The sequence below is a fragment of the Lactuca serriola genome, chromosome 8 (assembly GCF_051521515.1).
Source record: "Lactuca serriola cultivar US96UC23 chromosome 8, Lser_US96UC23_V15, whole genome shotgun sequence".
NCBI classification, from domain to species: Eukaryota; Viridiplantae; Streptophyta; class Magnoliopsida; order Asterales; family Asteraceae; genus Lactuca; species Lactuca serriola.
The window spans coordinates 329034351-329048757 of NC_136415.1; the positions used below are offsets into that span (position 1 = coordinate 329034351).

Below are 14407 nucleotides of genomic sequence, written 5' to 3' on the forward strand. Positions count from 1 at the left end.
TTTGCCAATTCCTTCTCTTCTCTCTCCCGTTTTGCATCGTTTTGCGTGCCAGAAATATCCCGAAGCCCCGATATCATACTCGAGCCCCGAGGCAAGTCCCGAGATCCCGAAGATCCCGAGAAGTGCGGTTCCCGAGCCGAAGCTCTGCCCGCGAGAAGTTCGATTTTTGAGGAGATCTTCCAGATCTGCTGAGGATTACTACTTTTGCAAGTCGTAGTGCTGTCCGATCATCTTCTGATCAAGTGAGTGTGTGGTTACTTTCTTCTAACGCATAATTATGAAGTATTTTATACGGAATACGTATTATGTGTATAATTTTGTGGTTATGTGTGTGATGTATTCACTTTCTTCTAACTCATAGATATGATTTATTCTCTATGAGATATGTGTTATGTGTGTGTGTGCCTCATCTGTTATGTGAAATATGTGTTGATTAAAGCATGTTATACAGGTTTTTAAACTATGTATACAAAATGTATATTTTATCTACTAATATGTTGGGTAGAACATGGGTAGATAGTTGGTGTGTAATAAACAGATGAGAGGCCTCGTTGTTGTTTGATTTAGTCATCTAGCGGAGTTTAGATGACGACCACTGGCTATTCTAGACAGTCCTGTGGAAACATTAGCAGGTTCGCCACCTGTAGGTGTTAATGAACTTGGGTGTTCATTCGCTGTACTCCATCCCCCTCATGGTTGCCTTATTTGACTTATATTGCTGAGGTACCCCTGAAGCATGTGTTGTCGCCCCGATGAAATATTCTTAGACTAGGTCCCTTATGTTAGTTGTTTTAGGGACATAAAGTGAGAATAACGGGAATGTGTAATTGAGTTATTGTTGGTTGGTGAAAATTAAATATGATTATTTATTGTGGGTTGAAAACCCTATATGCTCACCAGGCTCCCAAGCCTGACCCACTCAGTTTTATTTGTATTACAGGAAGTGGCGCGAGGGCATGAGATGGATGAACCATCAATTGTTTTTTTTACAAGTCTGTATATGTATATATTTGTTGAATGACTTCTAATGTTATCGTTTATGCTTATTGGTTTGTATCGGAACATGACACCCCGAGTTTTGATTATATAACGAAAAGTACATTTCTTTTATGAAATGCTTTGGTAAACTTTGTTTTATCATGTTTTGTTTTGGGGAACAAATTCCGCAACTCTTTCAAATCAAAAGGATTTACTTTGAAAATATTTTAAAAGCATAAATGAAAAACGGTCTTTTCTGGCCGAGATTTTGGGGATGTCACAGCATTTACAGGATCTGTCTACTATCCGAGGTGAGTCTTCTCACTATACTTACCCGTGTGGTAATTTATGTGTGACTGGAAGGTCTTATTTATGTTATTGACCGGAAGGTCTTAGTACATTATCGACCGCAGGGTCTTATTGTTTATAAGGTGTCATGTGTTATCATGCATATTGTCTTTGTGACTTATGTTGTTATAGTAATCTGTGTATATGTTGATCTTATGTGTTTACCTGAGTACTGTGATATCTTGTATTGTGTATATGTGATTTATGCTATGTATCAGTATTATGAGCTTACAGAGTTAGGACCAGAGGGTCCCAGAGTTAGGACCAGAGGGTCCTAGAGTTGGGACTGGAGGGTCCCAGAGTTAGGACCGGAGGGTCCACCAGAGTTGTGAGGCTGGAGGGTCCCACTGAGACACATTGACCAAGAGGGTCTTACAGAGTGATAGCCTCGAGTGGCTAATACGTGTTATATGTGGTATTTTGGGGAACTCAATAAGCTTCGTGCTTATAGTGATATGTGTTATGTGTTTCAGGTACTTCCTAGGATCACGAGAAGGCGACGGCTCGATTGTACACATGCGATAAAGAGTTATGTTTTGGAGGATCCTGGATCATTAATTAAACCATTATGGATTTATGTTTTGTTAATTTGATAATTGGGATTTTGTGAAATGTATTATGAGCATTTTTGTGATTTAAAAATGAAAATTTTGTACGAAAAATTCACGGTGTTACATCACCAATTTCCACCATGAAAACGAAATATAAATTATAAGGTTTTAATTGGTTTTTAGAAACTCCTAGATTCTTTTGAGATTCATTGAACTTTTCAATGACATGTTTCAATCTCGAGTGTGCCCTTCAGGTTTTGTGACTGGGATGTCGAGGATCATAAAACAAGGTGTGAAGTAACCATGCAAACTACATGGTACCCTTAATGTTTTTCACTCAATCGATGTGCCGGTTAGCTACACGCGCTCCACCGACCTATGAAAAACCTTAAGTCACCCTTTTCCTACCTTGTTAAGTCAAAGGTAGTGTGGCGGTTAGCCACACACGCTCCACTAACGACTTAATCAAGGTGCAAAGTGTAATTTCATGGGTTAGCACATTATTCACATTTTCCTAAAGTAACTAGATTGGGAATTTATAAAAACATTTAGTTACTTTAGTATCATTATACTTTTAATGAGGATTTAAAGTCATTGTCCTACCCGTTCGGCTAACGACCCTCCACCAGTCAAGGAAGCGGTGAGTGAGAGTGGACACCCATTAAGCTGTCATTTTATAGGCAACAACCTTATACCCCCTTATAGACCAGCTTCGTGAATGAGGCCTACTAACGATAAAACGACTTGATCTTATATATATATATATATATATATATATATATATATATATTATTAACTTATAATATTATATAGTATAAGGTTTGAATTTTAATTTTTAAAATTCTAGGGGCTGGAACTAAAGTTTACTAGATGACTTTACATGTTCCAAAACTTGAGGGCAAATTTTGTAACTTTACAAAACTTTTCAATTCATAACTTATGAGTTAAATGGTTCATTAAAATGAGTGATTTTTCATTTTATGTAACCTATGTGTTTAATAATGGACTTTAAAAGAAAACTTTTGGTAATCCATAACTTGAGGAAAAATTATGGATTCCATTATAACACATAATGATCATGAATTAAGCATTAAACAAGTAATTCCTATGATCTATCAAGAACTCATAAGAACATGAATATTCATATCAAAATTTCAAGAACATATGAACACATATAACCATGGAATTTTGATATTAGCCATTGTAAATGGATTAGAACAACCATTACACCATCTAAAATACGAGCCTTGATTGATTCCCATAGAACCTTTGAAGAATCGACATCACCAATTTGCATTATCAAGCTTTCTGGAATTGCCTGATAAAGCAACCCCATAGCAAGGTAATCTTTCTCCTCGTTTTTCTCTGTTCCTGGATCGATCACTGTCCAAGCCTTGTGAATCTTTAATACCACTTTCATTCTCATTGACCATACAGTGTAATTCGTTAAGTTTAGCATAGGACACACTACAGTGGTTGACCCAATTTCTTTCACTCTCACCGGAGCTTCTCCTTCTCCCCCTGTATCTGTCATGTTGACCTGACTCGTCAACATGTAAGAATTGATCTCACAGTTTCTTTTTTCTTGGCTCTGATACCAATTAAAGATTGGAATATGTTAACACGATTGTTTTAATCAAAATAACTCTTTGATTATATGAGAAACTCTCTCAAAACTCACGATATTACAATGTTTTCCAATGATCATAACTCGACCTAAAACCATGTGTATATATACTCCTAACTACCGACTTGTAATTAGATTACAATTAGGAAACTAGAAACCTACTTGTTTATGATTTCCTAAAAACTAAGTTGCTATTACTTGGTTTCCAAGTCCTACTCGACTTAGGATTCCAACATATGAAAGTTATATAAAAGATATAATATTTATAGGGTTATATTGTAGGTGATAAAATAATAGAGTATAAAAAGAAAGAAAGTTGTAGTATGGAATTATATTCGATAGTTGTTAGAATTTAAACTTGTGAAATAGAAATATTAAAAAGAATGTTTAATGTTTTAACGACCAAGAACCATTTCTTCCTTTCTTTTTGGTAAAGAGCGACCCATGTGATGTTCATTTAGCCACACGACTGATTGTCACATTATTGACGTGAATAATATACCAAAGAGCCTTATAAAATCAACAAAGTAAGCCACGTAACTTCTTACTAATTTATGTGGTAAATTGTTCCTATAATTGTATAAATCAGTAACAAGTTAACGTCGTTACATATATTAGGTGAAAAGTATAGGTTGTTAAAAGTACATAAGTAAAAGTAAGCGGGCTAAAACTGAGATTATGGTATAGTGTAGGGTCTGTTTTTGCAATTCATTGTCTCCCTCCTGTCTTTAACGAAGGAAGAAAGAGGAGACACTTTTGAGATTTGACTAGGAAAATGGCGTCAATGGTGATGACGGAGACGGACGAACGGAGTCCCCTACTTCAAAATTCTTCTCACTCTGCCGGAGAGATCACTGCTTTTGCTTCACCGTCACCGGAACATCATGGCGGACCTTCATCTGCTACTAGACCTACCGATCCTAAACAGCGCCTCGTCTCTCTCGACGTTTTCCGTGGTCTCACCGTTGCTGTGCGTATACCGCCTTCTTTATCAATAACACTGCTAATTTGTTTCTACTAATTTTTAATTTCTATTTCTGCTTCTCTTAGAGTTATTGGAATCGCAACAATTGAAAATCTTATGATGTTGCATTCACTACTTAACAGTTGATGATTTTGGTTGATGATGCCGGAGGAGCTTTCCCTTCGATAAATCATTCTCCATGGTTTGGTGTTACACTCGCCGACTTCGTGATGCCTTTTTTCCTCTTTAGCGTTGGTATCTCCGTTAGTCTTGTATTCAAGGTAGCTTATGATTAGTACATGGTTTGATATAATAATATTTTTAAATTATTGATTTTAGTAATAGTTATTGATATTGCGATGCAGAAAGTTTCTAGCAAACCAGCAGCCACAAAGAAGGTTGTACTCAGAACTATCAAGCTCTTTCTCTTGGGTTTAATTCTTCAAGGTATATTCATATAGTGATTGATATCATGGATTACAATCGTAATTCCAACAGATTGATGATGCATAGCCTTATGACTTCACTTCATAACTAATTGCTTGTATGTCCCTCTAGGTGGATACTTCCATGGACGTGATGATCTAACTTATGGCGTTGATGTCAACCAGATAAGGTGGATGGGCGTGTTACAGGTAGTTTACAGCCTTATACCCTTAAAAATAGATTGGTATGGTGTGAAAATGGATAAATTTCATACATTCTTTAGATCAAATAGTTGTTCTTCTTTGGTAGAAGGCGGATAGGATTAAAACCAAAAATACAGGTAGTTTAGGATTATTATTACCTCACTGAACTTTTTTTACTCATAATATGAATATACAGAGGATTTCAATCGGATATCTGCTGGCTTCAATAACCGAGATATGGTGTGTTAACAATAACGAAGTCAATTCAGCCATAACATTTGTAAAGAAATACTACATTCAGTGGTAAGTCAAAACTCCAAACCTAATTAACGAACACTTATTTTTATCAAATGATGAGATGAAATGGTAGCTAATTATTTTCTTAGTTTTCCAGGCTGTTTATTTTTGTACTAGGTGTATTATACATGTCTTTGTTGTATGGTCTTTACGTCCCAGAATGGAGCTTTGAAGTATCAGAATATGGGAAGGAGACTCAAATCGTGAGTACTACACATATATTTGAAAACCTTGTAAATCTAAACTGCATATCTATTATCTAACATAACATATTATTTTGATCTAATATTATAATAATAGGTACACTGTGGGGTCAGGGGTAGTCTAGAACCTCCTTGCAATGCAGTTGGCCTGATTGATCGGCTTCTCCTTGGTGAAAGCCATCTGTATAAACGTCCTGTTTACAAGAGAACACAGGTCCCTGATTTAATAGATGTTATTGTTTTTTGTTCACATGATTTATCCAGTGATTATAGGAATGCAGTATCAATTCTCCAGATTATGGACCCCTCCCACCAAATGCCCCTTCTTGGTGTCTTGCTCCATTTGATCCAGAGGGCCTCTTAAGGTTGCTTTACATAATTCCTAACACATCTTTTCCAAATTATGTCTTTTACCTTTTTTTTTTTTTTTATAAGTTCATTAATGGCTGCGATTACGTGCTTCTTGGGGTTACAGTATGGACATGTTATGGTGCATTATAAGGTATGATGCTTCCTTTCATTCCCATTCCCGCTACACTTTATTTTGGGATTCAGATTTAGTCATCATCCTTTTGAAATATTCTTGTTAATGATATTAGGGTCATATGCATAGGATTGGTATATGGTTGGTGTGTTCTTCCTCTCTTCTTATCTTGGGATATGTTCTAATGGTGATAGGTGTAACATCCTTTTGTTTTTTGCTACTTACTTTTAAATTTCAGTTAATATTGGATTTTATTTTTTATGCCACGTCATCTGTTCCAGGTATTCCTTTATCCAAACCATTATACACATTAAGTTATATGTGCATCACAGCAGGAGCATCAGGCGTTCTCTTGATTGCTATTTTTTACATGGTAAGTTTGTGATAATAGAAGCTTTAGTCATTAGGTGACTGAATAAATGATTATTTACACTTTCCACCTGTGATGCGATGCAAGGTTGATGTGATAAAAATTCAAAAACCCACAAAGTTGTTTCAGTGGATGGGAATGAATGCTCTGATTGTTTATGCTTTAGCTGCTTGTGACATTTTTCCAGCAGCTTTACAAGGTGTTTATTGGCGTTCCCCTGAAAACAACATTGTAATTTTTCATCCATTCATCACCATATTTCTTTTTCATATCAATGTGTCCATGAAATTTATACAGCGTTTGGAATATATGCACAGGTTAATGCTACAGAGTCGTTTATTCAGGCCACACTTCATTCTGAGAGGTGGGGTAAGTTGGTTTTTGTTTTTCTGGAAATTATATTCTGGGGTCTTGTCTCGGGATTTCTCCATGTAAAGGGTATTTATGTAAAACTATAAAACTCGTCAACAACTTCCCCTGTGTAATTAGTTTTTTTTTTCCTCTTTCAGTTTCTGAATGTTATCAGTTTGATCTTACGTGTCATGTTAATAACACATTTTCTCGTTTTATGCAATTTCTTTTGCCTCTATTTTACCTACCCTTGTTAGTTTTTCGATTAATAATTTTAAACAAAATGTTTTAAGAAAATATATATGCATGTGTGAGATAAAATATAAAACATTTGAGATCAATGTACTCCATATGTTCCAGAAATGCAAGTTATTATTATTGCTTGATATATGTTATTGTACTTTAATATACAAGTTATTGTCTTTATTTATTTTTGTTAGTTTTTTGGGTTTGTAAAACAGAAAAATTTAATCTACTTTCATACTCTTTGCAGATAGGTTTTAAAAATACATGATTAATTTACCATTATGCAGTTTTTTATTTTCAAAAATATTGTTGGAAAAACTATATAAGCAATTCGTAATTTGAAACAATGCCTTTTGTTTCAATAAGTTTAACAAATTTAATTGTGTATCAATATTCCAAAACCCTTTCTAGAAAAACTGTAATATGTGTTTTCTAGAATTGGTATTTTAGGAAGAAAAAATCCACGCCGAACCGGATAATGCCAAATATCATTTTGTAAAAGAATCCATTATATTATATATATTAGTTGTGAGACCCGTATGATATATGGGATGGATAAAACAAAAAGAAATTAAATATGAAAGTTTAAACAAAAATTTATTTAAATTTAAAATTTAAAATTTGAATTTAAAAGAAAACATATTAAATACTATATGAGTTGTGATATTGTAATTTATTGGTTATTTTCAATTAAAGCAATTATTAATTAAGGTGTAAATATGATGTTTTAATTAAGAAAGATAAAAAAAATAAGAAAATGACAAATGGAAAAAAAAACATTTATTCAAAAATACCATAAAATAACAAGTGTCAAAACTCATAAGAGATTGACATGTGACAAAAAAAAACCTTCATTTATTAAGGAGGATATATATATATATATATATATATATATATATATATATATATATATATATATATATATATATATATATATATTATTAAATATATACTAAAAATAATATTCTCTCCGTCCCAAATTGATAGTCCACTTTTGATTTTTGAAGTCTTTTTTTCTTTAACTTTGACTTTAAATATTTTTATTTGTGTTATATATTACTTAATAAAACTTATAATAATGAAAAAACAATTAAAATACAATCCATTTATATATTTTGCATCAAGTATTATCTATCAAAATCAAAAAATATTTAAGGTAAAAATTAAAGAAAAAAAACTTCAAAAGTCAAAAGTGGACTATTAATTTGGGACGGAGGTAGTAATATAATAAAATATTTTATTATATTATATAGAATATAATATAATAAAATATTTATTATGGGCGAATAACACATTTTTAGTTTATGAGGCCTCGTAAGTAGAAGCAACAATTGAAAAAGGGTTCCGGATGTTTGGTTTTGTGCAAAATAGAGCCCAAAAGTTTCTTGGAAAATAATAGCCCAACTTTGAAGGCAGAGGCCGGAGCCCTAAATTCACGAACAAACGCCATGTGTTCGTAAATGTTATCGATGAGATTGTCGAATAGAGCTTGGATTTTTACTGTAACGGTGTCATTTCCCTCTCCACTCCTATATAAATTCTTTCCAAATTTTCTATTTTGTTCTTATTCGCATTAATTTCATACAGGGATTATGTTTTGAGTTTGTGATTTGTGGTTCGAAATCTTAGAATGAGAGTAGGAGGGGTTTCGGAGACGAACACGTCATCAACTTTGTCAGAATCTGAATCTGTTCATGTAAATGTATCTGCGTCTGTAACTGCTTCTCCATCTTCATCCACAGTAGCTTCTCCAAGTGGAAAACGGAGTAGGGATCCTGAAGATGAGGTTTACGTCGACAATCTTCACTCCCATAAACGTTATCTCAGCGAGGTAAGTTGTTGTTTATATTTTGAGGGCACGAAATTCCGACGGATTATGAGGATCAGGTGAATAATGTCTGATTCTTGATCCATATTCACGATTGTGTTAGATCGTATACCATCTTTTCTAGTATACCTGAAGAAATTTTATAGAATTTGGGGGTAAAGTAGATGAATTTGATCAATGAACCTTCTAGCCATTTTGGGAAATTTGATCGATGACATACTTGGATTCTCATGGCCATATCAATTACATCCCCCCACCCCAATCCAATCACTTATCCAAATTGGGTGAGTTTAATTATTCACTAAATGAAAAATGCTTTGTTGCTTGTGAACTAAATCCCATCCTGTTAACTATTTGGCTTTTGGATTTGTGATATCTTATATCAGTTGGAGGCTGTATCTCTAATTGATGATATTTTTCTTATTTAGGTGACAAAAAGATAACCATTGAAATTTTCTTCCATCATATCATCTATTTTGCCATTTCGAAGCATCTTTAGGTTTAGAGGGATTATGTGATACTAAATACTCATAAATCATAATCTAATAATAATAACAATAATCAAGATGTAGTCAAACTTACATATTGTAACTAAGATATTGTGTAGATAATGGCTTCCAGCTTAAATGGGCTATCAGTGGGAGACCCCCTTCCTGAAAACCTGATGGATTCTCCAGCAAGATCTGACAGCATGTTTTATCTAAGGCAAACAAAAACTCTCACTCTATTTACTTTATTATCAAGAACGAAAGAAAGAAACTTGAATTTGATACTGATTTTAGGGATGAACTGCCATTGCAATATTCACCAATGTCAGAAGACCTGGATGAGTTCAGATACTGTGAAAGCAATGCATGCTCACCATCACCATCACCATCACAAACAGATAGCCAACCAACCAGTCCAGTTTCTCCTTACAGATTCCAGAAGCTTCCAAGCACCTTCTCACCTGGACCCACCACCACCACCACCACCACCACCACCAGCAGCGGTTACTACCCACCACCACCACCAGCTTCACAGGCAAGGCAACGGGGATCCGACTCAGAAGGAAGGTTCCCGTCATCTCCAAGTGACATATGTCACTCTGCTGACTTGCGGAGGGCTGCATTGTTGAGGTCTGTGCAGATGAGGACTCAGCCGTCTCAGTTTGAAGAGCCACTGCCATTGCCATTGCCATTGACATGCCCTTTTAATGTCAAGTCTTTGGTTCATGAGATTGATACTGAGTGTTCCATGCATGGAAAGTCTTGTAGGGTGTTGACCATGAACATCAAAGGAGATGATGATTCATGAGCCCACTGATTATAGTTTCATTCTTCTATCTCTTCTTCATCTTCTATGATATATGTTTGTTTGTTTCATTGACCAAAGATGAGGCACTGTACATGTTCGATCATTTTCTCTTTGTTATCTATGAAACTTAGTTACTTAATTATCAATTAAGATTTAATTATAAAAGGTTAAAATTAGTCTTAGGCCCAGGTCTGGTTATAACCGGTTAAAGACATGGGCTTTTGATTTCAGCACCTTCAGTTAAATCCAAGGGATGTTTTTTCTAGGGTGGCAATGGTTGTGTGGGTTCACGTGTTTAATTAAATGATCCAATCCAATGATCCAACTCGTTTAAGTAAACGTATCCAAAAATTTCAATCTCATCTAACTTTTTAAGTAAATAGGTTGAAATAGATTTACTTGAAAATTGGGTTGACCTGATTATTGTTTTTCCAACTTTTATTGTTTTTCCAACTTAACATGTTTAATAAACAAGTTAAATCCAAGTTGATCAATGTAAATTAAAAAGAAAAAAAAAACCCTCAAAAATAAAATTTCCTTCGATAAAATAATATAAAACTAAAAAACTCCAATAATTATTCAAGTTTGAAAATAATAAACCAATAAACATGTCTGTGTAATAAACACAGATAAATTGTTTACAAACATAAAACATCATAAATGTTTAATTTTTAAATTATATGTACCTTTATATTCATTTTTACCAATTCGACTTCCAATAATAGTTACTTATCCATGTTTTTTGAAAAAATAAAAAATCTTCCTATTCTAATAAAAAAATAGTTTTTTCTCCTTTTGACACGTGTCATCATATTAAGCCTCATAATTAATGCATATTTTATTTTTTCTTTTGTCATGTGTCACTCTATTATATCTCATAATTAATGTATGCCACTTGTCAACCTATTGATTTTTCATTTCAATTTTTAAAATTTAAATTTCTCATTTTAATTACATTAAATTAATAACATTAGAATAAAAATTAAAATAAAATTAGGGAAAACTGCAATAAAGTCCTCACATATTAGCCTCATAATCGATTTAGTCCCTATACTTTTTTTTTATTCAATTAAGTTCCAAAAAACGGTAATCGTATTCAATTTAGCCCAACAGGTCATCCAACTTTCAAAAGTTATATTTTTGGCTCAGATTTCAAAATTTATTACAAATTTGGTCCAAATTTTATACTTTTGGCCAAGATTTTAAATTTTATTACAAATTTGGTTCAAAATTTACCCTTTTGTCCCAAATTTACCCTACAATTTTAATACTATTTATACAAAATTGCTATAATTCTTTCCAATATCTTATCTAGATAAGCAATGAAAAGAACTTCGAAAATTAGATAAATAAATTGATAGTGTGGCATATTTATTCTTTAAAAAATCAGTTATAGATAAAATACTATTCAATTTTTATAAATTAATTCCATCCATTCCATAACTAAAATTATGTGACTATTTGTTTCGATAAAAAAAGGTTCCACAAATATAACCTCAACCTAAATTCATGTATGACCGAGCATGAAAAATCAAGTTAGGGGTCGTTTGATAGTTGCTGATTGGGTTAGAACTGACTGGGTTAAAAGCTGACTGGGTTAGAAATGCTGATTGAGTTCATATCTGACTAAATTTATGCTGTTTGATAATTTATCTGAATGAAAAAAATGACCATATTACCCTTGTATGTCTCTTGTGCTGGATAAAATAATTATAAAAACACAAATTATCATATAAAATCCAAATTAAACATACATAAATTAAAATCCAAATACAAAGTGTAATAAAAAATCCAAATACAAATTGTCATACATAATAATAAAGTATATCATTTAACGTGAACCATTTGAAAGTAACTGATTAGCAATCTGGTTACGCAAAGTAGTCATATAGTCACCGACTTCTAAACCCCATTATATGCCTTTTATGTTTTGGCCCTCACTTCCTCCACCACCCACATTAGGAGTAACCATAGTGTTTTGTTCAAAGTTCGTAAATAAGTCATCTTGAATATCGTATTTCCTTATAAAATTAATGGATCGCAACACAAGCAATGACTATATCTCTTTGCACTGGAAAAGGATAAGGAGCCATTCGTTTTAAAATTGGAAATCTCGCATTCAATACACCATAAGCATGTTCAATGATATTTCTAAGTTGTGCATGAGTATGATTGAACCTTTCTTCCTTAGTTAAAGCTCTGTTTCTTCGAAAATCTGCTAACCAATACCTAGTATTGCGGTAGGGAGCCATAAATCCACAGGTGTTGGTGTATGCAACATCACAAAGGTAATATTAATCTGTAGATGATTGACAAATTTATCATATAAATAATATAGTTAATAAAACGTATAGTAAAGATACAAACCTGGTGGAGGGAATGGAAATCCGGAAGTCGGGTTAAATGCAACTTCTTTCAAAACTTTAGAATCATGTGTTATGCCCTCCCATCCAGCCCATACAAAGGTGAATATCATATCAAAATTACAAATTCCAATTACATTTTGATAACATTCACATTTTCCTCTTCCCCTATAACGAGTTTGTTGATCAACGGGCACAACTGCATGTATAAGTGTTCCATCTAGTAAAAACATAGCCATCTTCTCTTCAACGCTTATCGTCCTACTACATTGCAACCAATTTCTCTCTGTAAAGTGATTGCATAATAGTACAAATGCATCTTGTGAAAGACGTATCATATCGTAACATTGTATAGGACATCCGTGTGTCAAATCTTGCGTATACACATACCCCTTTGCTACCTGTTCGCTAGCTCTTATTCTTTTAATTATTCTTTTCCTTTGTCGGACCAACATCAACCAATACCACGAGAATATAAGGAAATATAAAAAGTCACCTTCTTTATCCATGTGTCCTGTTAGATGTCAAATAAAAATTATATTTAAATCAATAACATAACAAACCGTAACATGTAAATACTAAAAGCATAACATTCCATAACATATAAATTCATATAACATAAGTGCACCTAAGAAAACAATCCATAACATAACTAAACCATAGCATACTAATGTCAAACGATGAACCATAACATCCTAATGTCAAACAATGAACCATAACATACTAAAGTCAAACAATAAACCATAACATACTAAAGTCAAACAATAAACCATAACATACTAAAGTCAACCAACTAATCCAAACTTTCTTCCCGCATTTGTTACCCACGACTCACAAGTTGACAAGTTAAGGTGCAACCGAATTTTCCTATTGCCAACACTTTCAGCAAATAACATAAGAGCAGTGGTGTATTTCAGATCATATTCTCCCCACTCCAAGCTTGTCAACTTCGCCATACAAGCATCCATCTCCTTGTCAAGATTATTTGCTTCCGTGAATACTTGTGCAACCTTGATAATTTTTTTTCCAACTTCTTTCAACTCATCATCAAGTGTGGTTTCTTTAGGACCATTTCGTTTTCCCCCCTCGTTTTTTGTCCGCCCAGATGATTCCTCACTAGTAGGTTGAGGTACGGTTGAGTTTGGGGTATCTGGATGAGGTGCTGGATCTTCCATCTCTGTATCCTCAAAATCATGTGTACTGAATGTTTCATTTGGATGAGGTAGTGTCGAAGATTACCCCCAACTATGAACACCGGTCGAGGTCGCCCCATCAAATAGTTGGTTACAAAGATTAGGGCAAGGGAGGGGTGCATTTCTCAGCTTATTTACATACTTGTTCAGCTGTTTGAAAATTTAATAAATATTGTTAAAGTAGTAAAAAATAATCTAATTTAAAAAATATGTATATATATACCTTCGCTTCCGCTTCCCATTCTTCATTAGTCATGTTAAAAGAATTTGTTACAGGATTGTAAATATTTCCTGTTTTGTTTTTAAGTTTTAACCACACTGCATACTTTACTTTTAAATAGTCGTATTGGTTTTTCATTTGTTTTTTGTCGACAACAAAATTATGATATGTTTTCAATTTCTCTGCAACCACAGCCCATGAGCTTGCTTTTAGGCCACTACCCTCCCGACCATTACTTGTTAATTCTTGTATACACGCTTCCAAAAAAGTTTTGTCCACCAATTCCGACTTCCAACTAACCCTAGTTCTTTTATCCGTCATGTCTATTGTAAAAAAGAAAAAAAAAAGTAACTAAATCATTCACATAACACACATTTACAAATAAATCATCCACATAACACATGTTTACAAATAAATCAAGCAAAATTGTGATTTCATCATATTTTCAACAACATAAAA

At 33.5% G+C, this 14407-nt stretch overlaps 2 protein-coding genes across 4 annotated transcripts; both read left to right on the plus strand.

Moving 5' to 3' along the window:
• The first annotated feature begins 4247 nt into the window (after positions 1 to 4247).
• On the plus strand, positions 4248 to 7040 carry LOC145070091 (uncharacterized). Of its 2 annotated transcripts, none has more exons than XM_079017015.1 (13): positions 4248 to 4474; positions 4612 to 4749; positions 4834 to 4915; positions 5027 to 5103; positions 5294 to 5400; positions 5492 to 5597; positions 5695 to 5811; positions 5871 to 5962; positions 6033 to 6099; positions 6197 to 6275; positions 6363 to 6454; positions 6539 to 6682; positions 6769 to 7040. In XM_079017015.1, the coding sequence occupies exons 1-13, from the start codon at positions 4280 to 4282 to the stop codon at positions 6907 to 6909; spliced, it is 1437 nt and encodes a 478-aa protein (XP_078873141.1). In that variant the 5' UTR covers positions 4248 to 4279; the 3' UTR covers positions 6910 to 7040. The 2 variants fall into 2 exon arrangements, with proteins under 2 accessions (XP_078873141.1, XP_078873142.1); XM_079017016.1 differs by having other exon boundaries at positions 4336 to 4474; positions 4555 to 4749.
• Positions 7041 to 8427: 1387 nt separating this feature from the next.
• On the plus strand, positions 8428 to 10318 carry LOC145070245 (pollen-specific LRR extensin-like protein). 2 transcript variants are annotated; one of them, XM_079017182.1, is made up of 4 exons: positions 8428 to 8556; positions 8636 to 8879; positions 9484 to 9581; positions 9659 to 10318. In XM_079017182.1, exons 2-4 carry the CDS (start codon positions 8679 to 8681, stop codon positions 10170 to 10172), a joined length of 813 nt encoding a protein of 270 aa, XP_078873308.1. In that variant the 5' UTR covers positions 8428 to 8556; positions 8636 to 8678; the 3' UTR covers positions 10173 to 10318. The 2 variants fall into 2 exon arrangements, with proteins under 2 accessions (XP_078873308.1, XP_078873307.1); XM_079017181.1 differs by lacking the exon at positions 8428 to 8556 and having other exon boundaries at positions 8563 to 8879.
• The last annotated feature ends 4089 nt before the right edge of the window (positions 10319 to 14407 follow it).

Bases quoted from the DNA above. Each gene is read 5' to 3' on its own strand.
- LOC145070245 (XM_079017182.1), top strand. From the start codon at position 8,679: ATGAGAGTAGGAGGGGTTTCGGAGACGAACACGTCATCAACTTTGTCA. The intron at 8,880-9,483 runs GTAAGTTGTTGT...GATATTGTGTAG, and splicing joins ATAAACGTTATCTCAGCGAG to ATAATGGCTTCCAGCTTAAA. The intron at 9,582-9,658 runs GCAAACAAAAAC...TACTGATTTTAG, and splicing joins GACAGCATGTTTTATCTAAG to GGATGAACTGCCATTGCAAT.
- LOC145070091 (XM_079017015.1), top strand. From the start codon at position 4,280: ATGGCGTCAATGGTGATGACGGAGACGGACGAACGGAGTCCCCTACTT. The intron at 4,750-4,833 runs GTAGCTTATGAT...ATTGCGATGCAG, and splicing joins CCGTTAGTCTTGTATTCAAG to AAAGTTTCTAGCAAACCAGC. The intron at 5,812-5,870 runs GTCCCTGATTTA...CAGTGATTATAG, and splicing joins CTGTTTACAAGAGAACACAG to GAATGCAGTATCAATTCTCC.